The 24,094-nt window shown below is 45.7% G+C and overlaps 1 protein-coding gene across 1 annotated transcript in view; it reads left to right on the top strand.

The window, feature by feature from the left end:
- Positions 1-16,335, top strand: part of TRABD2B (TraB domain containing 2B) — a 357,793-nt gene extending 341,458 nt beyond the window's left edge. Inside the window, exon 7 of the mRNA XM_068163840.1 lies at positions 15,816-16,335. Within this exon, the coding sequence (XP_068019941.1) occupies positions 15,816-16,038 (223 nt within the window). The 3' untranslated portion in view covers positions 16,039-16,335. The remainder of the gene's footprint in view (positions 1-15,815) is intronic.
- The last annotated feature ends 7,759 nt before the right edge of the window (positions 16,336-24,094 follow it).

Here is a 24,094-nt window from a genome sequence, read left to right as displayed (position 1 = left end):
CCAAGACATAAAATATTGATTATGATTTTGACCACCCCAAGAATGCAGATCCTTCTGGTGGGAGCAGGCAGCTCACAAAATACTGGCAATAGGTAGTTTTGCTCATGCTTGGGGTTTGGTTCAAAACCACCTGATTGCAGCACCATCACATAAACCCTTTACATCTCGTGGATCAGCAGGTTGCCAGAAAAATCTTCCCATCTTGGCATCACTGCAGAGGGACCTCGACCGACTGGACAGATGGGCAGAGTCCAATGGGATGGCATTCAACAAGTCCAAGTGCCGAGTGCTGCACTTTGGCTACGGCAATCCCATGCAGAGCTATAGGCTGGGGTCGGAGTGGCTGGAGAGCTCCCAAACAGAGAGGGACCTGGGGGTGCTGATCGACAGCCACCTGAATATGAGCCAGCAGTGTGCCCAGGTGGCCAAGAGGGCCAATAGCATCCTGGTCTGCATTAGGAATAGTGTGGCCAGCAGGAGCAGGGAGGTCATTGTGCCCCTGTACACTGCACTGGTTAGGCCGCACCTTGTGTACTGTGTCCAGTTCTGGGCTCCTCAGTTTAAGAAGGAAATCAAAACACTTGAGTGTGTCCAGAGAAGGGCAACAAGGCTGGGGAGAGGCCTTGAACACAAGCCCTATGAGGGGAGGCTGAGGGAGCTGGGATTGTTTAGCCTGGAGAAGAGGAGGCTCAGGGGTGACCTCATTGCCCTCTACAACTACCTGAAGGGTGGTTGTAGCCAGGAAGGGGTTGGCCTCTTCTCCCAGGCAACCAGCACCAGAACAAGGGGACACAGTCTCAAGCTGCGCCAGGGGAGGTTTAGACTCGAGGTGAGGAGGAAGCTCTTCACCGAGCGAGTCATTCGGCATTGGAATGTGCTGCCCAGGGAGGTGGTTGAGTCATCGACCCTGGAGGCGTTCAAGGGGAGATTGGACGTGGCACTTGGTGCCATGGTCTAGTCATGGGGTCTGTGTTGATAGGTTGGACTCGATGATCCTCGAGGTCCTTTCCAACCTAAGTGATACTGTGATGCTGTGATACTGTGATCTTTACAATACTAAGCCTTCTTTTCCAGGACTAAGCCCATTTTTCCAGGACTAAGCCCATCTGCATGTGCACCTTGATGTTCTTGCTTGCTTTGGCTGTGAAAACTGCAATCATTATCTGCCCAAGGACGCAGTGATTAAATAAGTACTTGGTTATTTAAGCTGTGGTGATGAGTGCTTTAATTGCACGCAGAAATCAGGTAGACAGCCAGATGTGTGCAGTGGTTGGGGTGAGTCTGTGGATGGTTTTGAGCCCACATCACTGTATTTAGACTATCAGGAACACAACCTGGCTCAGATGCCGGCCCAGAGCTGATGAAACAAAGGGCTCTGAGATATTCCCCTCTTAGCAAGGGCCAGGCCCTGGGTAAAACTGGGATCCATTATCCCAGCTTTGTGATTGCCTTGTCCCAGTGCAGAATCACAGGGGGATATTCATAGGATATTAGAGAATCATCAAAGAATTTCTTAGAAGAGTAAAGGAAAGAGCTAATGTTGTCATCTCCTGCCTCAGGACCACCCAGACACTCTACAACGAAGCATGGGGCTTCAGCTACAGTATCTTGAATTATTGTTCACAGGGATTTTAAAGGGTTGGTTTTTTTTTTCTTTTTCTTTTTTCCCTATCCCCTTTTTTTTTCTCTTCCCCCCCCTTTTTTTTTTCTTTCAAGGATGACATGTAGTTTCCTGATGGGCTGGTTTTAATAAGGTCGAAATCTTTGTTGTTGCCAAATCAGAGAGGAATATAACATCTTTAAGTCATTAGATGGGAATGGTGTAATTACTCAGAGGGTGTGCTTCAAAGGTTATTGGGTTTTACAGCATTCTGTGTTTTTTGCACCATTCTGCAGTTGTGTGGAAAGGAGCAGCAGAGGGCCTGATTCTGCTGCTGCTACATGTGTGGGTGCAGGATTTGGATTTGCAGGGTTTGTATTTGCAGGGTTTTCCTGAAGGACTTCGGAGTAGGAGGTTCAAAAGGGCTGTATACAGTCTCTTCTGGGGATGGAGGAGAGCTAAACCTAACCACAGGCTCAGGAAATTTTCCCACATGCTGGAAGTTCATTTCAGAAAAGGGCCCTCAGGCTGTGCTGGAGTTGTTCCTGCCCCCTCCCTACCTGCTAGATACATATTTATGTCCCCCTTTGTATCCCTGTGTCCCCATGCCCAGGGACCCTGAGGCTGCATTGCTGTAACAGCAAACTTCTCATCTTTCCCATGTCTTTGATAGAATAGAATAGAATAGAATAGAATAGAATAGAATAGAATAGAATAGAATAGAATAGAATAGAATAGAATAGACCAGGTTGGAAGAGACCTTCAAGATCATCGAGTGCAACCCATCATCCAACACCATCTAATCAACTAAACCATGGCACCAAGCACCCCATCAAGTCTCTTCCTAAACACCTCCAGTGATGGTGACTCCACCACCTCCCTGGGCAGCACATTCCAATGGCCAATCAATCTTTCAATGAAGAATTTCTTCCTAACATCCAGCCTTAACCTCCCCTGGCACAGCTTGAGACTGTGTCCTCTTGTTCTGGTGCTGGTTGCCTGGGAGAAGAGACCAACCCCCACCTGGCTATAACCTCCCTTCAGGTAGTTGTAGACAGCAAAAAGGTCTCCTCTGAGCCTCCTCTTCTCCAGGCTAAGCAACCCCAGCTCCCTCAGCCTCTCCTCATAGGGCTTGTGCTCCAAACCCCTCACCAGTTTTGTTGCCCTCCTCTGGATACATTCCAGTAAGTCAACATGTTTGCTAAACTGAGGATGCAGCAGTCCCCATTGCCCCTGTCCCTCTCTGGCCCATCCCTGGCCCCTCCTCTGGCCCCACAGCAGATAATACATTTTGCATTTTGCCTTAACAATGTGACCAACCTGTGACTTTAGGAAGCCCCTGTAATGCTCAGCCTTGCTGCAGGACAGTGTCACTCTGGACCTGAATTTGTCATCACATTTGCAGGTGGCCTGGGCGATCAGGACCTGTAAATCACAGGAAGAGCCTACAAAACACTTTACATTGGGTTAATGCTGCAGTGTCACACTAACACTTTAAGGTCTTGACTCTGATTTGAGTCAGGGGAGTAATAGCAGAAAAGTGATTTAACAAGGTTTTGATGGTCCTTTGGTGGGTGACATGGAATAAAAAGCCAAATCCCCTGGCTTCCAGCCCATGGCCCATCCAAAGAGAGAGCCAAAAATGCAGCAGAGGCATTTGAGCTGCATTTCAGCATTGAGTCTTCTTCTGTTTGCACCATCAGGCCTTCCTGGAACCCCTGATCCAAGTAAGCCACCTTCTCCTCCTTCATGTCAAACCTCAAAGCCAAGAACCCAAGAGGGGACAGGAAGCTGCAGTCCTGCTGTGCCATTGTTAGGGAGCCTCTCTGGGAGCACAAAGGGAATCTGCATCCACACCAGCTATTACTTTGTGTGCTGCAGAATCAGCAGTTTTCCTCTTCCACACCCTGTGGCCCCACCCCAGTTTAGGAACCCATCCTTACCAGTCAAAGCCCCTACTGGGGTAAGAGTTTGGCTGGAGTTCAGGAGACCTGAATTCCAGAGATAGAGATCTTCAGAAGCAGCTCATCTCTCCTACCTTAGAGACATGCCTTTGAGGGGAAAAAGATTGTCCTCTGGAGACATCTTGTTCTTCACAAACTGCATCAGGAACAGAGCTGATATCTTCAACTACAAGCCTGCACCTGATACGGCTGCCATTAATCCCACCCTGTAAATCCCACTAAGGGCCAGGACATCTGAAGCACTGCCTGTGTTTCTCCTTGATGGCACCTTTTGCAGGTGCTGCTGACAGCCTTGGTTTTGCATGTTCAGGAGGTGAAGCTGCTTCTCATTGCTTCCCTTCACCTGCCAAACATCCCATTCTTGTGTGCAGTGTCCTGTTCCCCACCACTGCTTTTCCTGTGCTTCAGCAAATGGTGATAGCGTGGCTCGGGGTCCTGGTGTGCTTGTTTGTGGCTTTCTGTTCTTTCACAGACAGTGCCTGGTGAAACTTGTGCTTCTCTTTCCTTCTTTTCCCTTAATATCCTCTTCTTTCTTCTAGAGATAATCCCTAGCAGACACAGTCCTAACAATGAGCAGGGCTAGGGAAACAGAGCTCTGTCAGCAGACAAGCACTGCCCTTTGCCTCTACCCACTTCAAGGAGGGGAGCTGCTCACTCTCAATCTCTGGAGGAGCCAAAACGTTGAAACAAGGTTGTATCAGAGCCTGACATTCCTCTCAGGTGGAAAGATGGTTTCCATTTGAGTCTTGAAAAGCTCAGGTAGACAGTTGTTGAAATGCTTCTGATGCTGCCTGACCCCTCCGCTGAGAGCATGGCTGCGGTTCCCTCCCTGTGACTCCCGGGCTGTGCTGCTCCCAGACAAGTTGGCTGCTGGCAGTGTGGAAAATGGCCAAAGATCCAGGCTCCAAATAATCCTGGGGGAGAGGGAAAATAGTAGAGATAAGGCTCTTTGGCTTATCCCCAGTCCCTTCTGTTGACCACAGACCAGTGTGTGATATTGCTTGCTCATTCAGACATGCAAAGACAGTTGAATACACTGCTGCAAAAAAGTAGTGGCCTCCTCTGGACCAAAACAGGATTCCTTAATCAGATCCAGGTTGGATTAGTTTTATTATTATTATTATTATTATTATTATTATTATTTTAAATGAACTGAACCTTGCAAAAGCAGGAGCCTCTTGGCCCTGATCCCACAAGGGACTTTGGGACAGGCTGTTGTAGGTATGTGAATACTAGGCTTGCTGGAAGAGCCTTGGGCTTGCAGTGCTTAGCATCCTGCTAGTCTGAGACCAGGAGACTCAGCATCCTGCAGGATTTATCCCTCAGGCTGCAAGAACAGTCAATAAGGAAGGCAATGATGGAAGGATATTGAGACACTTGAACATGACCAGAGAAGGGCAACAAGGCTGGGGAGAAGTCTGGAGCACAGCCCTATGAGGAGAGGCTGAGGGACCTGGGGTTGCTTAGCCTGGAGAAGAGGAGGCTCAGGGGAGACCTTATTGCTGTCTACAACTACCTGCAGGGAGGTTGTAGCCAGGAGGGGGTTGGGTTGGTCTCTTCTCCCAGGCAATCAGCAACAGAACAAGAGGACACAGTCTCAAGCTGCACCAGGGGAAGTTGAGGCTGGAGGTGAAGAGAAAGTTCTTCCCAGAAAGAGTAATTGGCCATTGGAATGTGCTGCCCAGGGAGGTGTTGGAGTCCCTGTCCCTGGAGGTGGAGGTGTCCCTGGAGGGTCGTGGATGTGGCACTTGAAGCCATGGTTTAGCTAGTCATGAGGTGTTGGGTGATAGGTTGGACTTGATCTTTGAGGTCTTTTCCAACCTTGGTGATTCTATGATTCTGTCAAGAGGGAGGTGAAGGTTGTGTGGAATGGATCCTGTGCTGATCCAAAGAATCCTTTCCAGAAACACACCAAATAATCATGTGAAAACTTCAGGAGGCAGGGACTGCACATTCCCTTCAAGAGGTTACTGTAGTGTTTTTCACAGTTAAATCCTTGTGATTCATTTCTAGTGTAGGGGTTTGGTGGGTTTTTTTTTGCTCTTTTTCTTGTTGTTTGCTCTTGGTTGAGCACTTCTTTTCTTTCAGCTGTGTGGTCAGACTTCTTGCCAGCCAGCTTGTTTACATACTTCCACAGGCTGGTCCCAGTGCTTTAAGCAGATGTATATTTCAAATCTTGATTAATAAATTTTTGGTGACATAAATAGGTCTGGTTAGTTCCAAGAGTAATTGTCTCCCCTAGCAGAACATTATTTCTGATCAGCAGAAAGAAATAATGTGATCAACTCCTTTCACATCTGTTCATTAAATGGAAAAGGGGAGGGGGAAAGAAAGAAGAATAGGGCAAAAATTTGTTTGAAAAGAAACAGGAAGCATATGCTTAATATCACTTTAAAAAGAGCCTAGCCATCATAAGGTTAACATCAAATCACAAATGCAAAACAGCCATTATTGTATTTACTCCAAAAACTCTCTTTTGCTGTACTGGCTCTTTAGGTTTTTCACTTGAAACACGCGGTTTGTTTCAGCGCTCCATCCGTGTTGGCACGTTGTCTCGATAAGCTTCTTTCATCAGACAGTATTGTAGCAAAGGCTGGCTGAGTCCACATTTGTTTACATTTATTAAAAATAGTTGTCATGTGTTTATGTAGCTCCTTTGATCCTCAAAAATTCCCCAAACACTTAGTAAGTTATGCTTAGAAGAGGCACTTCCAAGCGCCGGGTTCTGCACATTGGCCACAACAACCCCATGCAGTGCTACAGGCTAGGGTCAGAGTGGCTGGAGAGCAGCCAGGTAGAGAGGGACCTGGGGGTGCTGCTTGATGGGAGGCTGAACATGAGCCAGCAGTGTGCCCAGGCAGCCAAGAGGGCAAATGGCATCCTGGCCTGCATCAGGAACAGTGTGGCCAGCAGGAGCAGGGAGGTCGTTCTCCCCCTGTACACTGCACTGGTTAGGTCACACCTTGAGTACTGTGTCTAGTTCTGGGCCCCTCAGTTTAGGAAGGAGGTTGACTTGCTGGAACGAGTCCAGAGAAGGGCAACAAAGTTGGTGAGGGGTTTGGAACACAAGCCCTATGAGGAGAGGCTGAGGGAGCTGGGGTTGCTTAGCCTAGAGAGGAGGAGATTCAGGGTTGACCTTATTGCTCTCTACAACTGCCTGAAGGGAGGTTGTAGACAGGCAGAGGTTGGTATCTTCTCCCAGGCAGCCAGTGCCAGAACAAGAGGGCACAGTCTCAGGCTGCGCCAGGGGAGGTTTAGGCTGGATGTTAGGAAGAAGTTCTATACAGAGAGAGTGATTGCCCATTGGAATGTGCTGCCTGGGAAGGTGTTGGAGTCACCATCAGTGGAGGTGTTCAGAAGGAGACTTGATGGGGTGCTTGGTGCCATGGGTTAGTTGTTTAGGTGGATTGGATTGGTTGATGGGTTGGACACGATGCTCTTGAAGGTCTCTTCCAACCTGGTTTATTCTATATATATTATATATATATATTAATTTCCTTCACCCTGAACAGAAACTCTGTTGGGACTGAGGCACAGCAGCGGATTAAACCGGTGTAGAAATATCAGAGCACCATCAGTTTTCCATGAGTTTCACAACAGTTACCAGGACCATAAAGGTGGTTTGGATTTAGGGGCAAAAAGTACTGAAAAGAGCATATTCCTGGAGACTGAGTGTTTTGCATGTACTTGCTTCTGCTTTGCAAATAAAGAAGCAGTGGTACCTACTGCACAAAGCGCAGGGAGCTGGGATTGTTTAGCCTAGAGAGGAGGAGGCTCAAGGGAGACCTTACTGCTGTCTACAACTACCTGAAGGGAGGTTGTAGCCAGGTGGGGGTTGGCCTCTTCTCCCAGGCAATCACCAACAGAACAAGAGGACACAGTCTCAAGCTGTGCCAGGGGAAGTTTAGGCTCAAGGTGAGGGGAAGGTTCTTCACTGAGAGAGTTGTTAGCCATTGGAATGTGCTGCCCAGAGAGTTGGTGGAGTCACAGTCCCTGGAGGTGTTCAAGAGGGGATTGGATGTGGCACTTGGTGCCATGGTTTAGTCATGAGGTCTGTGGACAGGTTGGATTTGATGATCTTTGAGGTCTCTTCCAACCTTGGTGATTCTGTGATTTCTGTGAATCTACTGTTTCCAGTTTGGGGCATCTTGCTCCAGAGAATCACACAATGTTAGGGCTTGGTAGGGGCCATTAGAGATCATCTAGTCCAACCCCCCTGCCAAAGCAGGATCACCTAGGGCAGGTCACACAGGAACACATTCAGGTGGGTTTAGAAAGTCTCCAGAGAAGGAGACTCCAAAACCTCCCTGGGCAGCCTGCTCCAGTGCTCCATCACCCTCGCTGTAAAGGAGCGTCTCATTGTGTTGAGGTGGAACCTCCTGTGCTCCAGCTTGCACCCCTTGTTCCTTGACCTAACACTCTAATATTTATGAGAAGACACTCATCAACTAGGCAGAGCCTGGTAAGAGCAGAAGAAAGGGTGGAGGAAAGGCAGCTGAGGATTTGCAGAAAGAATTGTTTGTTAATTGAGAAAGGCTGAGGTGAAACATGGTTAAGTCTTCAAAACACATGAAAGGCTGCTGAGAAGAGGAAAGGAATAAACCTGTCCACGGGGACAGGAGAAGTCATAAACTTGCACTATAGCAAAGGAGATTTGGTGAAGCATTAGGCAGTAATTCTGGACACCAGGAGTGATGAAATGCTGAAACAGATGTCTGCAGAGACTCTGTAATTGCTATCAGTGTAGAGGTTGTTCTGAGACTGGATTAGACCTAAGTGACAGGAAAGGGTTTAGAACTTGTTCCTGCCTTTGGGACCGATGGGCCAGAAGGTCCCTCCTGGTCCTATCTTCTGTCATTCTGCTGTTGGGGGCACATGTGGTCAGACGAGCCCTGCTTGATAAACCAAGTCACACTAAAAATTGGTCTGTGAAAAGCCCTTACATGCTAAACCAGACCAGAAACTCCCCCAGAGGGCTGCACGTGTGTTTGGTTTACTCTTCAGTTTCAAAACGCTCCCAAATCATCAAGGTGCTTCAGCCTGCCCCCAGTGTAGAAGAACTGAATCATGTAATTGGATTCAGTAGGGTCTGCTCACAGAGCCTGTGCCTGAGGGCCCATTTCTGGGGGAAGTTTTACACATTCTAATGATGGTAAGACAATGTATGACTAATGCACTGATTTGAAAAACTGCCCCATTATCTGATCAAAAGTACAAGCTCATGAACGCGATACCGCAGGTCATTTGGCTGAAGGGTACCTGGAGCCTTCCAAACTTTAGAGGCAACCTCATGCACGGAAGCAAAAAAAGAGAGGTATGAACAGTGCAGCCTGTTCACCATAGATCATGTGGAATGTTTTGCTAAAGGTATTTTTATCAGACACAAAAGGCTGAAATACACAATATGCTGAGCTGGCAAGGGGAGGCGTAGTAATAATTTAGCTTATTATCCCTCAGATCTGTGATTCGTTTTTATTACTTCTCTATGCTCATTTCAGGAATGATCAAAACCTCCCTGAGGACAGTTGAATGTTTCCAGTTGAGTGCAGGGGACTCAGCTGCTGCTTTCATCCTTAGGGAAGGTCTGGGGGTCAGCGAGATCCTGTGTGCATGTGCAGACATGCTCAGAGGGAGCTTGGAGAAGTCATCTCCTGACACCAGGGCCATTGCTAAGATTAGGCTGTAGTCTAACCTGGCTGTCTAGGGCCCCTCTGTAATCCCTAGGAAGAGAAAGACCCCGAGCAAGAGTAAGTACCCCCTGGAGGCCCACACTGGAATGAGGTGGACCACCTCCTGGAGAGATTTCTCTCCTCAGTCACTAGAGAAACAGCTTAGCTACGAACTTGGACCAGAGGTTTTACAAGGAGTTTTGTAGCATTTGGTGAAAGCAGTCATGCTCTTTAAATGTCTCTAAACCACCTTGGCAGTCAGCTAGAAGTAAAGTTGCTTTTAAGGAGATGCCATATCTGGATAAACTGTGGTTCATTTGCCCTTAGCATGCTTTGTGCACATTGCTGGAAACTGTTCTTCTCTTGGAAAGCACTTAAGGATTTTCCAAGAAATCCCAGTCCCACCTAACAGTATTTAGCTTAACAAGGAGGCCTGTAGAGAACTCTGGGGTCCTGAAACTAGAAAATGACCTCACTGAGTGGTCAAAAATCTGCAGGTCTTTCTACAGGAAACCCTGGGATTTTAAGTAAACTGGAGGGCTTTGGGGTTTGGTTTGGTTGGGTTTGGTCTCATTTGGTTTGATTTGGTTTCACAGTATCACCAAGGTTGGAAGAGACCTCAAAGATCATCAAGTCCAACCTGTCACCACAGACCTCATGACTAGGCCATGGCACCAAGTGCCACATCCAATCCCTTCCTGAACACCTTCAGGGATGGTGACTCCACCACCTCCCTGGGCAGCACATTCCAAGGGCTAATGACTCTTTCTGGGAAGAACTTTCTCCTCACCTCGAGCCTAAACTTCCCCTGGCACAGCTTGATACTGTGTCCTCTTGTTCTGTTGCTGGTTGCCTGGGAGAAGAGACCAACCCCCTTCTGGCTACAACCACCCTTCAGGTAGTTGTAGAGAGCAATAAGGTCGCCCCTGAGCCTCCAACTTCTCCAGGCTAAACAATCCCAGCTCCCCCAGCTTCTCCTTGTAGGGCTTGTGCCTGAGACCTCTCCCCAGCCTTGTTGCCCTTCTCTGGACAAGTTCAAGAGCCCTTCTTAAACTGAGGGTCCAGAACTGGACACAGGACTCAAGGTATGACCAAAAGTTCTGTTTTGTTTGGTTTGTTTTTCTTTTCATAAAAACAAACCCTGTTTTCAAGGGATAGGATAGGATAGGATAGGATAGGATAGGATAGGATAGGATCATAGGATCATTCAGGGTTGGAAGGGAGCACAAGGATCATCTAGTTCCAACCCCCCTGCCATGGCCAGGGACACCCCACACTACATCAGGCTGGACAGAGCCTCATCCAGCCTGGGCTTAAACACCTCCAGGGATGGGGCCTCAACCACCTCCCTGGACAACCCATTCCAGGGTTTCACCACTCTCATGGTGAAGAACTTCCTCCTCACATCCAGCCTGAATCTCCCCACCTCCAGCTTCATTCCATTCCCCCTAGTCCTATCACTACAGGATAGGATAGGATAGGATAGGATAGGATAGGATAGGATAGGATAGGATAGGATAGGATAGGATAGGATAGGATAGGATAGGATAGGATAGGATAGGATAGGATAGGATAGACCAGGTCGGAAAAGACCTTTGAGATCATCGAGTCCAACCTATCACCCAACACCACCTAATCAACTAAACCATGGCACTAAGTGCCTCATCCAGTCTCTTCCTATACACCTCCAGTAATGGTGACTCCACCACCTCCCTGGGCAGCACATTCCTATGTCCAATCTCTCTCTCTGTGAAGAACTTCTTCCTCACATCCAGCCTAAACCTCCCCTGGCACAGTTTGAGATCAAAGTATCAAAAGTATCAACACACAAAAAAATATCTACAACTTCTGTCAGTTGACTAGAAAATGGAAACATCATCCAGAAATGTAAGATGTTGGTTTAAGGCTTCTTTAGGTGTAGTCCCTTAGGTGTAGTTGGCTGAGGAATGCTCTCATGATTCTTGCACGGGTTCCCTTGGCAACTTGTGTCCCCTGTTGGGCACCTCACACCGTGCACCCCTGAGGCGCAGAAAGTCTGGTTGTACAAGGGACATTTTCAGCTCACTGCAGGATCAAGCCCATAGAATGTGTTAGGAGAGGGATACACCCAAACTCCAAGTCTGAATGGCCCTTTGGCATTGTTTCTGAAATTGAAAACCAGACCCTCCTTGCAGTTAAAATAATTGAGGGCTAAATTGTGCAGTTCTGTAAAGTGACAAACAGTTACCAAAAGCTGAGTGCAAGCACCCACCCATACTTACCTTAGGGAAAACTGGTACAGAAGGAGGGAAAAAAACCAAAACTGTCATCCCACTGGCAGCACTGCCAGATCTGTATCACCACAGCATCATTCAACAGGATAAACATAGAATAGAATAGAATAGAATAGAATAGAATAGAATAGAATAGAATAGAATAGAATAGAATAGAATAGAATAGAATAGAATAGAGTAGAATAGCATAGCACAGAATAGAATAGACCAGTTTGGAAGAGACCTTTAAGATCATCACATCCAAACCATCATCCAACACCAACTAAACCCTGGCACCAAGCACCCCATCAAGTCTCCTCCTAAACACCTCCAATGATGGTGACTCCACCACCTCCCCAGGCAGCCCATTCCAATGGGCAATCTCTCTCTCTGTGTAAAACTTCCTCCTAACATCCAGCCTAAACCTCCCCGGTGCAGCCTGAGACTGTGTCCTCTTGTTCTAGTACTGGTAGCATGGGAGAAGAGGCCAACCTCTGCCTGTCTACAGCCCCCCTTAAGGTAGCTGTAGAGAGCAAAAAGGTCTCCCGTGAGCCTCCTCTTCTCCAGGCTAAGCAACCCCAGCTCCCTCAGTCTCTCTTCATAGGGCTGTGTTCCAAACCCCTCACCAACTTCGTTGCCCTTCTCTGGACTCGTTCCAGCAAGTCAACCTCCTTCCTAAACTGAGGGGCCCAGAACTGGACACAGGACTCGAGGTGCAGCCTAACCAGTGCAGCGTACAGGGGCAGAATGACCTCCCTGCTCCTGCTGGCCACACTGTTCCTGATGCAGGCCAGGATGCCATTGGCCCTCCTGGCTGCCTGGGCACACTGCAGGCTCATGTTCAGCCTACAATCAACCAGCACCCCCAGGTCCCTCTCTGCCTGGCCGCTCTCCAGCCACTCTGACCCCAGCCTATAGCAGATCTGGATGAGTATCACAGTATAACTCAGGTTGGAAGAGACCTCGAGGATCATCGAGTCCAACCATTCAGCACCTCAATAGCAGTCCACCTGTTCCCAGGAACAGGAATAACCTGACCATGAAAGAGAAACTGTTGGAGTCCTCAACCCATGTATCTGACAACAGTGACTAACTTCATAATCTTCATTTTAAGACTAGAATCAGGTCCATCCTCTAGCCTGTGGCTTTTGAAAAATGACACCTCCATGAGTCATCCTTACCCAGACCAAATACATGTGAATTACTTCAGAATTTCACTATTATGAAAAGAGCTCTTAAAAATCAGTTACTAAGGTTTTCTATTTACAACAGTTTCAAGGGACATTTTCCAGCTCTCACAGATGTGTCCTAGTTCATACTAGACAACAGGACTTGAACCTTGACTAATTATTTGGACAGGCCTAGTTCTAATATTTGGTAGTTTAGAAGCTGGAGGATGGCTGCATTTCTGTTGAATTGCTCAGAGCATGTAGTGCCTGGTTTTGTCAGAAGTATGCTTTCATGAGGCATGTATTTGGCATGGGAAGGCTTCTCATACTTGAGGAGCTGGGGGACACAGTTCCTAATCTGGTTGTCATTCTTGCCAGCACTAAGTTATCCACTCAAAAAAGCTGGTCACATCTGAACCAGCAGCATTAGCTTATCCTGGATCAACTCTCTGTATGGAGGGACTCCAGTGGTTTAGATGCAGTATAGCAGAAGCTCTAAAGCTGTGTGTCTTCTATCATCAGCTCAGGACATAAACCAGCCCCTCCCCATGGGAATTTAGGTAAGAGCTTTCTCCACTAAGGCTGATTTCAGAATTCTCCAGTTACAGTAGTTTATTCTTCTGGAACAACCACCACTTCTCACTGTCAGAAGTCCTAATACTGGTTAGATGGATTATCTATCTGCTCCCATGAAGCAATTTCCCATCTCTTTAAATCAAGACTGCTTTTTCTTTTTGCTCTAATTCATTGCACATTAGTTAAGATCACTTCTAGCTACAGAACAACTACCCCACACAGAAGATGTGGTGACAATGTAAAGGATGAGGGAAGAAATGAAATGCATTATCCCAAAACCTGGGGTGAAGTCTGATGTGCAGTGATTGTCTGTTGGATTGGGTGCTGACCCACATGAGTGTTTACTGGTGCTGCCTTCTGGGTGGACTCTGAGCTTCTCACAGTTCGTGACTGACTCAACACATTTCGATCATCTGAGCTAAAACCTATTGTGGTGTTGCTTAGACAAAAAAAAAGACAAAAGCCTTCAGTGCTACTAAATTCTCTTTCTGTCCGTGGCTCTGGAGCAAGGAACTGTTCCTTTTATCTGATACTATGCAAGGCACTGCTTTTTTCTTCCAAGTTCAGATACTGTAGCTAAATATTTATAGGGCTGCATAGTTTCTTACCCCATAAAAAATCATTTGATGGTCATTTTCAGTGCCTCCAAATCCCCTTTATGGAAGATTTAGAAAGTAGCACAGAGCAAATGCAGGTATTAGTGTCACATCTTGTTTCCAGGGGAACTTGTCTTTTTCCTCCTTGCTGTGCAGCTGAATGCCTTGGGTTTAAGTCCAGAATCCACCTTGCTCGGTCTGCATGCTCAGGCGTGCTGCTCTGTGGATTGGATTATGGATCATCCAATAATGGATGCAATAGAAGCATTGTATGAAAAAAAGAGATTACAATTTAAAACTTCCAAATCAATTGCAAATGGACCTTTTTTTTGACCTTCAGTGTCAGGGGAATCAGGATGAATTCCAACTTGCAAATTCAAACCAAAGAGCTAACTCCAGCTACGATCAATAAGCAATCACGCCACAACTGAGGCAAATCCACAGACAGGGAAGCTTCACACTCACTCTGGTTTTGGCATTGTGCTTTGATGCAAAATGGCTTAAAGCCAAGGAAGGAGGTGAAGCTCCTTGGTCTCCTGTGCTCAAGGTTATCAGCTGTGTAAGGGGATCCTGAGAAATTCTGTGTGGCTTGTGAAACAGGGGAAGGACACTTCTGTGGCCTCTCCTAGACCTGGCACCCAGTGTCCACTAAGGCACGTCTCTGAGACATGAGGCCTTTGTTGACATGATGATACTTAAGAACATAAGAATGAGGTCATCCTGGGTCAGAATAAAGATACATCTTACAGTTTCTGATGCTGGCCAATAGTGGATGCTTGGGAAAAGGTTAGTGCTCTAGATTAAATATGTCAAGAGTGATTAGGCTTGAGGAGAGCAGAAAGTTCTTCACAGAAAGAGTTGTGGGCCATTGGAATGTGCTGCCCAGGGAGGTGGTGGAGTCCCCATTCCTGGAGGTATTCAAAAGGGATTGGATATAGTGTCATAGTATCAGTCAGGGTTGGAAGGGACCACAAGGATCATCTAGTTCCAACCCCCCTGACATGGGCAGGGACACCCCACACTACATCAGGCTGGCCAGAGCCTCATCCAGCCTGGGCTTAAACACCTCCAGGGATGGGGCCTCAACCACCTCCCTGGACAACCCATTCCAGGGCTTCACCACTCTCATGGTGAAGAACTTCCTCGTCACATCCACCCTGAATCTCCCCACCTCCAGCTTCATTCCATTCCCCCTAGTCTTATCACTACCTGAGATCCTGAGAAGTCCCTCCCCAGCCTTCTTCTATGCCCACTACATGGCACTTGAAGCCATGGTTTAGTTAGTCATGAGGGGTTGGGTCACAGGTTGGACTTGATGATCTTTAAGGTCTTTTCCAACCTTATTGATTCTATGATTCTATGATCACTCCTTTGGCTACATTCTGGCAGCAGCCAGGAACTGAGGGACATCCTTGACCAGAGGTGTTTCCAGACCATCACACTTACCAACTCCTGATGCTCTCCCTGCATGTCTAATGTGTGGAAGCAATAATAATCCTCCTTATGACTACCTGAAGGGAGGATGTAGACAGGTGGATGTTGGTCTCTTCTCCCAGGCAGCCAGTGCCAGAACAAGAGGACACAGTTTCAGGCTGTGCCAGGGGAGGTTTAGGTTGGATGTTAGTTCTATACAGAGAGAGTGATTGCCCATTGGAATGGGCTGCCCAGGGAGGTGGTGGAGTCACCATCACTGGAGGTGTTCAAGAGGAGACTTGATGGGGTGCTTGGTGCCATGGGTTAGTTGTTTGGGTGGGTTGGATTGGTTGATGGGTTGGACACGATGATCTTGAAGGTCTCTTCCAACCTGGTCTATCCTATCCTATCCTATCCTATCCTATCCTATCCTATCCTATCCTATCCTATCCTATCCTATCCTATCCTATCCTATCCTATCCTAATCATTGTTGTTCCTACCAGGTAGAATGACAGCTCACAGAGCAGAGAGAAGGTTTCCCCTGGTTAATTCCCTTCTCTTGTGTTTTCTCCTAGCACCACCACGTTGCCTTCCTACATCAGGATAACCAACGGCTACATCACAGTCAAACCTCCCATCTGGATTTCAAACCGGCTGGATCAGAGGCCACGTCCAGATCGCCCATCCCTGCCTCAGCCTACAAGCTCAGCTTCAGCCAGCTTTTCATGGCCATCAGTAACAACTTCTCTCTGCATGGTCATAGCTTCTTTTCTCCTGAACCTACTGCAGCCTTCTTGACCAGATTAGCATTACATGCAATCCCTTGGAACAGAGGAGAGAGATAATTTATGAACGAATTGGAGGTTAAGACAACAACAGTTACCAAGCTGGACCTTCTCAGTGACTCAGTAGTGCCTTCTAGCTGATGTTTTTGTCTCTTTGCCCAGATACATTTTGAAACTCTAAAGCTTTATTGTAACACTGACTTACATCTTCTTTTTGTAGAAGGATCTTTATTTCCCATAGTGCTATGGGGTTTTGTAAAATATACATGTTCATATAAAGAGGGAGGAAAAAAAAAGGAAAGAAGAAAGAAATGGGGAGGGGGGGAAATAAAGAAAAAGGGAGGGGGGGGGAGAAAGGAAAAGAAATGTATTTATTCAACTGGTAAACTTATTTTTTCTTGTTGTATATGTTAATAACATCCCTATTAATCAGTAGTGATGGTGAAACAGATAAATTAATATTTTCTATATTTGTTTTCTAACTGACAACTCTGCACACAGCTGAACTGACGCCAAATGGATGCCACCTGCGTTTCTTCAGCCATGGCAGCAGCTGTCCAATAAGTGCGTCGCTGCTGCCCTTCTTGATTTCACTACTTAAACCTCGTTAGCATAGCTGACACTGAATAAAGCAGTTCCTGCTCTCTGTGGCCTGTGCTCAGTAGAGAAATCGGTGCATTTTGAACTCCTTAGCTGCTACAGTCTGAAATGCCAGTTTACTTTTATGTGACTTACTGAGTCATTAGTCAAAAATAACCCTCTTAAGTTCCCCTGTTGTCTTGAACTAAACTATTTAACTTCTTTGGAAATGACCTATTTCCCCCTTTGCCTGGGATTAGGACAAATTAGGACACCTTCTTCTTAATAAAAACTTGCTTTTAAACTCTGGAATAATCCCACTGGAATTATTTTTTTCTCTCTCCTTCATTTTATGTAAACACAAGCCTCCAACTTTTCCCAGAGCAAATGAGAGTAGAATTTGGCCTGTCTGTAAGGTACAAAGACATAGTGTCCTATTAACCTACAGAATTCCTTTACACCAGTTGTATTAATGCAGAGGGACAACCTGGAAGGGGAAAAAAAACCATGTACAAGTTCCTCTTCATCTTGCTCTTGTGATTGCTCAGAGCCAAGACTTCCATGCTGAATTATGACTAACCCAAAATCTGTTCAAGACCACACAACCCAAATTAACCCCAGTGTCCTGGAGACAATGGAATGGAATGGAATGGAATGGAATGGAATGGAATGGAATGGAATGGAATGGAATGGAATAGAATAGAATAGAATAGAATAGAATAGAATAGAATAGAATAGAATAGAATAGAATAGAATAGTAGAATAGAATAGAATAGAATAGAATAGAATAGAATAGAATAGAGTAGAGTAGAGTAGAATAGAATAGAATAGACCAGACCAGGTTGGAAAAGACCTCTCAGATCATCAAGTCCAACCTATCACCCAACACCATCTAATCAACTAAACCATGGCACCAAGCACCCCATCCAGTCTCTTCCTAAACACCTCCAGTGATAAGAGAACATTCCTCATGGTACCTCTGTTGACTTGGGAAAATGATGACACCTTACACACTCACTGGAAAATTTGCTTCCTGTACAAGCAGAAACTTATGATGAAAGTGATGAACGCCTTCTATGGGGAGGGGGAAAAAACCCCCAAACAATGTCTGTCTTAAAACCTGTGTTTGATAAGGCATGTTGAATTCCCCCCCCCCCCCAAACCATGATAAAAGAAACAAAGAAAAAAACCTTTGGATGGATGCAAGATATTCAGTTCAGTTTTGGTTTAAATAATGTTTTTCTAAGTAAAAAAAAAAAATCCAAAACCAAATCAAAAGTCAAAAACTATGTGATGAAAATATCACAGTTAAAATAGAAGTCTCAAAACACAGAAACCTGCAATGGAAAGCTCTCCTTATGCAAAGAAAACCGACCAGCAAAAGCAGTGCTTTTTCACCTTGAAATAATCACTCAATCAGATGATAATGATGATTATCATACTGATCAAAGTCTAACTAACTGAAACCAGTCAGGTTCCATTTCCCACCAACCCCACAGCCTGGTCTCCAGGAGTGCAGATGAGGCAATGCTCAAGTTTCTGCGGTGAGAGATGCTTTAGGATTCACGGTTGGTTTGGCATCATAGCAGTTAATTCAGGGAAGGAGGTTAGAAAATGGACTACAAAAGGCAGATTGTTGGCTTTGAAAGCATGGTGAAATACTGAGCTTTACCCATCATGCAGCCCAGCCCATTGCCTTGCAAAGAGAGACAGAACAGATAACTCCTTTTCGACTTACTGAATGCCATGATCTCCAGCCTTCACTCTACTTTTGATTAAGGTTGTGTAGGTCAGTTTGGGTACAGCATTCAGTCCCCTGGGTTTCTTCAGTCACAGCAGTTGATAAGGCTGAATGGAAAACTTTGAGCTTTGCTCCAAGTGTGAGCTTCAAGCATGCCCTGTGCATACTTTTATATTGTGTATCTTGGCCAGCAGAAGATTAGACATGTTAGTTTTGGAGAGAAGCCATTCACCTTGCATAGTATTTATTGCAGCAGGATGGATATTGGAAACATACTTTGAGAACTTTCATTTTGGTTTTATTTGAGCTATTACCCTTGAAATGCCTTCATTTGAATAGAATGGCTTAGCAGGCCTTCCTATTTAAATGCATGTAAAAAAGATGATTGGTTCTCCTGCTGTATTCAAAACAGAGAGCATAACTGAATTGTAATGTCTTATTGACAGAAATGGAGCTGGAGATAAGGTTGGCAAATCTGAGGGGTGATAAGTTGCATACTAAAAGTGAACAGCCAATGAACCCAAACCCATTGAATTTCGTCTGTTGTAATCTGATTGAATCCAGAAATTATGCTGTGGTTCCCTCCCAGAAATAATTCCAGGGGTTGGAAATCTTGCAGTATAATTAGGCAAGACCACATAAAGATAAGGGGAGAGAAGAGAGCAAAAAAAAAACACCAACCCAGAAACAACTTGCCCAAGACCATAAGGAAAATCACCAGCAGGACCATGACTGAAAATTACAGTTCTGTAGTTTCCCAGCCTGTGGCTTTCTCAGTAAGTCTCTGGGGCTTTTTTTTTTTCCCCTTCATTATTATTAGGAGCACACAAATATATCCACACTCAGAGCTGTCATTTAACTGCACAGAATAGTCCCTTCATCACTGATGAGTGGCTTTTCCTGAGTCACTTCTCCACTGGACAGTAGCGTTCAGCATTGATTAGCTCAGATACCACTCTGCGCTGGGATATCACAGAGTGTAAATGGCTTGGATGTCAAACAGTGTTTGAATGTATTTGCATTTCCTGGCATTTTGTCCAGAATTCTGTGGAATGAATGGATGATACCAGAGCTCACCAAATTCCCCTTGTGGTGTCATTCCTTCTGTGTAGTCATACTGCAGTGCAGCTGTCACTCAGACCCCTCCCTAGCTTTGGGGTCCTCACATTTTTCTGTCACCTAAAAGCATCCAGCTCACTGGATCGTGTGAGCTCTCTCTGGTAAAGGGAGAAGACACAACTTGCTTACAATAAATACAAGACTGAGCAACTTCCTGTAGATCATAGCTCAGGAACTCCTCATAAATGGCATCAGCACAGCACTAACCAACTGTTTATTCTGATCTGATGTCTCACCCTAAGGTACAACTTAGGGTAACATTTTTCACTATATGTCATGCAAGCATAGCAGTACTGGAAAATGAGACCCTCACTGTGATTGATAAGATGGATTATCTAGTAATTAGCTACAGCAGCCCAGTATTCATTAGAATACACTACTATTAATTAGCACCAATCTATGCACATCCATTTCAGTGGCTCACGACTGTATTCACCATGAATTCAAAAAGCCAGCATTGGATTTGAAGCATGCCCTTGACGCAACACTGACTACCAGCTTCATGGCACTTCAGTTTGCTCAGTGAGTTTCTCAGAAAACCAGGAACCAGCTGTTTTCTGTCTTCTGAAGGAAAGCTCAGATTCCCACTCAATCACAAGATTCCAGGAGAGTTAACAAAACTATTGATGCCCGCTCTACATCACAAGAAACATCAGTGACGCTATTTACCTCTGAGAAACACGGAGAGTCATGCAATGGCTGGCACTCAAGGGCATGATTTTGGGTGAATCCGAAGCTGAATGTTCACATGCTTCATATGATTGTTCCTATGATTCATCTTTTCAACTCAGCAACAGCTGACACAATGCAATTCATGTTATATGTGACTGTAACGTTATAAATGAACTCGAATTATCTGCCAAGCTCTTGCCCTGGTGGACTCAATATCCCATACCACCAGCAACAGGCCTGGCTTCCACTCTTTCATTGTTTTAATGCTTTTCTTGCCTACGTTTAACTACAGATGCAATATTAACATGCATTGCCACTTGGAGAACCAGTTAGTAAGCTGGGACAGAAGGTGGTTTATATTTTATGGCTGATGCAGTTTCCCTGCAATCCCTCAGGCTGTTGAATAATGCAATACTTCTTCTGGCAATAAATGATGAAGAGGATTTATGAGAACTATGCTTTATACAGGTGTCACACCTCTGCTTTGGTGAACTTCCCTTCCCATTCTTCCAGGCTCTGCTGTGGTTTAGGAACACCCAAGGTAAAGAGTTGTATATTTACCTAAGTAAGTCCTTCGATATACAATTGTGGAGATAGAGAGGTTAAAAGGGAGAACTTAATCTATGTTTAGTGCATGATTAGCTGAGTGATACACAGAATACAGAATTAACCAGGTTGGAAAAGCCCTTCAAGATCATGAAGACCAGCCTATCACCCAACACCATCTAATCAACTAAACCATGGCACCAAGTGCCTCATCCAGTCTCCTTTTAAACATTTCCAGTGATGGTGACTCCACCACCTCCCTGGGCAGCACATTCCAATGGCCAATCACTCTTTCTGGGAAGAATTGCTTCCTAACATCCAGCTTAAACCTCCCCTGGAGCATATGTGACCCACTCATTGCCATATACCACTGTCAGGCAGGAATTTCCCCTCATATATTTATGTTAGAGAAACCAAAGTGCCAAAGTTACTATCTCAGCACAAACATTACCATTCCAAACTTACTTTAGTGCTGTAGTTCTGTATGATATCCCAAAAGGTAGATGGACTTGTCATGTCCCTGAAGAGATCAATGTTCCATGCAGCCTGCTAGAGTTCAGCTTCAATTTAAGCTTGTTTCAGCTTAACTGAAGCAGAAAGTTGATTGCCTGGTTTTGAGCTCATAGGGTCTGTGTGTATGTGCAGATACACACACACACACACACACACACCCCATGTGTTTTGTCCCAACCCAAATGCAACCCTGCAACTGGCTTTGCAGGAGACACCTTAATCTAGCCATAGACAGGTCTTTCCATTAAGCAGTCCATACTGTTCTTCTACAGGAATAATGAAGCACCCTGCAGATGCCTTCTCACCCTGAACTCTCAATTGCCTTGGTTGTCAGTTTTCAACTCAAATGTGTTTCAAATGTTTCGTCCTGTTCCGCCTCCTGCTTTCATGAAGTGTTTTGAAGAGTGTGATTAAGAAAAAAGAAAGAAAGATGCTTTCTAATGTTATTTTTCTCAAAATATTTTTGTAGCATAATATATTAATAAAATGTTATTATAAATCCATAGCACAAGAATCTTGCATGTCTGGGTGGTCTTTTCTTCCCCCTCCCCCCCGTGCACTAAAAGCTCCCTGGCACAGGGGAGCATTCAGCTTGCAGAGCTGCTGCTTCTCTTTTGCCCAAGAGCAGCACAGAATGGAGGAAATCATAACTCTGTGGAAGGTTGCTCATAAAGTGGTGTGATTTTGCCAAGTCCATTCCTGCAGAGATATGGAAATTCTCTCCATATACATTTTCTCTGCTGCCCAGGGTACCACTCTGTGAGTCCCACAGCCTTTCGGCGTGTGGGGTCAGAACTGGGAGATGGAGCAGGATGAGCATGATGGCAACCAGAAAGTGCTCCACGAGGCTAAGGACAGTGGCATAGAATAGAATAGCATGGAATGGAATGGAATGGAATGGAATGGAATGGAATGGAATGGAATGGAATGGAATGGAATGGAATGGAATGGAATAGAATAGCATGGAATGGAATGGAATGGAATTAGAATAGAATAGAATAGAATAGAATAGAATAGAATAGAATAGAATAGAATAGAATAGAATAGAATAGAATAGAATAGAATAGAATAGAATAGAATAGAATAGAAAGAGAGGAGATAATAGAATAGAAAGAGAGGAGATAATAGAATAGGAGAGAAGAGAATAGAATAGAATAGAGAATAGAGAGCAGAGAACAGAGAATAGAGAATAGAGAATAGAATAGAATAGAATAGAATAGACCTGACCTGACCAGGTTGGAAAAGACCTTTGAGATCATCAAGTCCAACCTACCACCCAACACCATCTAATCAACTAAACCATGGCACCAAGCACCTCATCCACTCCCTTCCTAAACACCTCCAGTGATGGTGACTCCACCACCTCCCTGGGCAGCCCATTCCAATAGCCAATCATTCTTTCTATGAAGAACTTCTTCCTAACATCCAGCCTAAACCTCCCCTGGCGCAGCTTGAGACTGCACCAGCGTGGCAAGGCTTAATACCAGTATCTCACACTGTGCCACAAGCAGCTTCACCTTCCCTGTCCTGGGCAGCAAGGGACAGGCTAGAAAATGCCCTGTCAGCCTCTGCAAGGTGATGATATTTTCTAGAGAGTCAGTGGGCCTTTGTCAGCTTGAGGGAAAACAGAACCAAGCTCCTCCCTTCAAACAACTCCTCTCCATTTGCCTGGATAATTGGTTGTAAAAGCATTGCAAGCCATGCAGCTACACCAGCAATTTCAGTTACTGTCACTGCTGCTTGTCCTCAAATGTTGCTCCTGGGAAGCACAGAATCAGCTGTCATGTGGAGGAGTGGCAGAGCCAGGAAGCCAGCCCTTCTCCCTGAACCAGCTGGAGAAAGAGGAAAAGCCTGGATGAAGCATCTGTGTTCACTCCTGGTGTTGCAGGGAGCAGTTTTCTCCAGTGTGCTTGGTGTCCTTTGAACTGCTGTTGGGGCTGCCAGCAAAAAAATTATCACAAAACACAAATGAAGAAACCACCCCTGGAAGTGTGTCTCTGTTGGGGATCATGCAGAAGCTACCTCTCCACACCAATATAGAGAGACACAGAGATTTACTCATTTTTCTTGGCATAGTCCTCTTTCTCCCCTCCAAATCCTGCCTTGTAGCTGACATTGCAGACTTCTTGCTGAGCGCAGCATCCTTGTTTGCTGCTTAATTATGTGCTAAATCATTTGCTCTTTTAGCACACTATTTTGAGAGGACTCCACCAGTGAGGCTGTTTTAGGAATAGCTGCCATAGGAAATGCAGTGGGTGGTATAAACACTTGGAGCTGGTTTCAGCTGAGCTCACCATGGCAGAGGGAGGAATTGGTGTTGCAACACAGAGAGAGACCTCTCTGACAACACAGTTTAAAAAGAACCCATCTACTGAACTAACCAACCAGACAGACAAAGCTTTGGGCTTGCAGCCAGTCTGGATGAATCCATGTGGTCCAGCCATGCTCTCAGCCCTCCTCTCATGCCCCCTGCCCTGGCTAGTCCCAGTCTGCCAAGTCCTTCTGCTCTGAAGGCTCCTGTTCAGCCACAGGTCTGAAAATGACAGAAACCTTCAGCCAGCATACTGCCTCAGTGATGCCATTTGCTTAAGCTTCTCCTTGCCCTGACCTCCCTCTGTGCTCCTGGACTGTAATTGCAGTTTTTTACCCTGTTTTCCTGTTTACAGATTTGCACTGGAGAGAGGGAAAACTGCCAGGAGAAAAGTTCAGGGCAGAAGGCTTAGTATCAGCGTTTCCATCCAGTAGTTTATCTCAGTTTTGGATCAATGCTTTCCAGTTCCCAAACCACCTGAGTGCCACCCTCAGCTGCTCCCCATGCCAAGCAGCCGTGTTTCAGGCTGCTCGGTGGTTTCCAGTTGTTTCAGGTTGTAACTTGGTATTTTCCACTGAGAGTGCAGAC

This window comes from Melanerpes formicivorus, unplaced genomic scaffold, assembly GCF_026170545.1.
Source record: "Melanerpes formicivorus ecotype bairdi unplaced genomic scaffold, bMelFor1.0.p_v2 SCAF_75, whole genome shotgun sequence".
In the NCBI taxonomy this organism is placed as follows: Eukaryota; Metazoa; Chordata; class Aves; order Piciformes; family Picidae; genus Melanerpes; species Melanerpes formicivorus.
The sequence above is the reverse complement of the archived record's forward strand: the minus strand, read 5'-3'. Positions and strand labels throughout refer to the sequence as shown.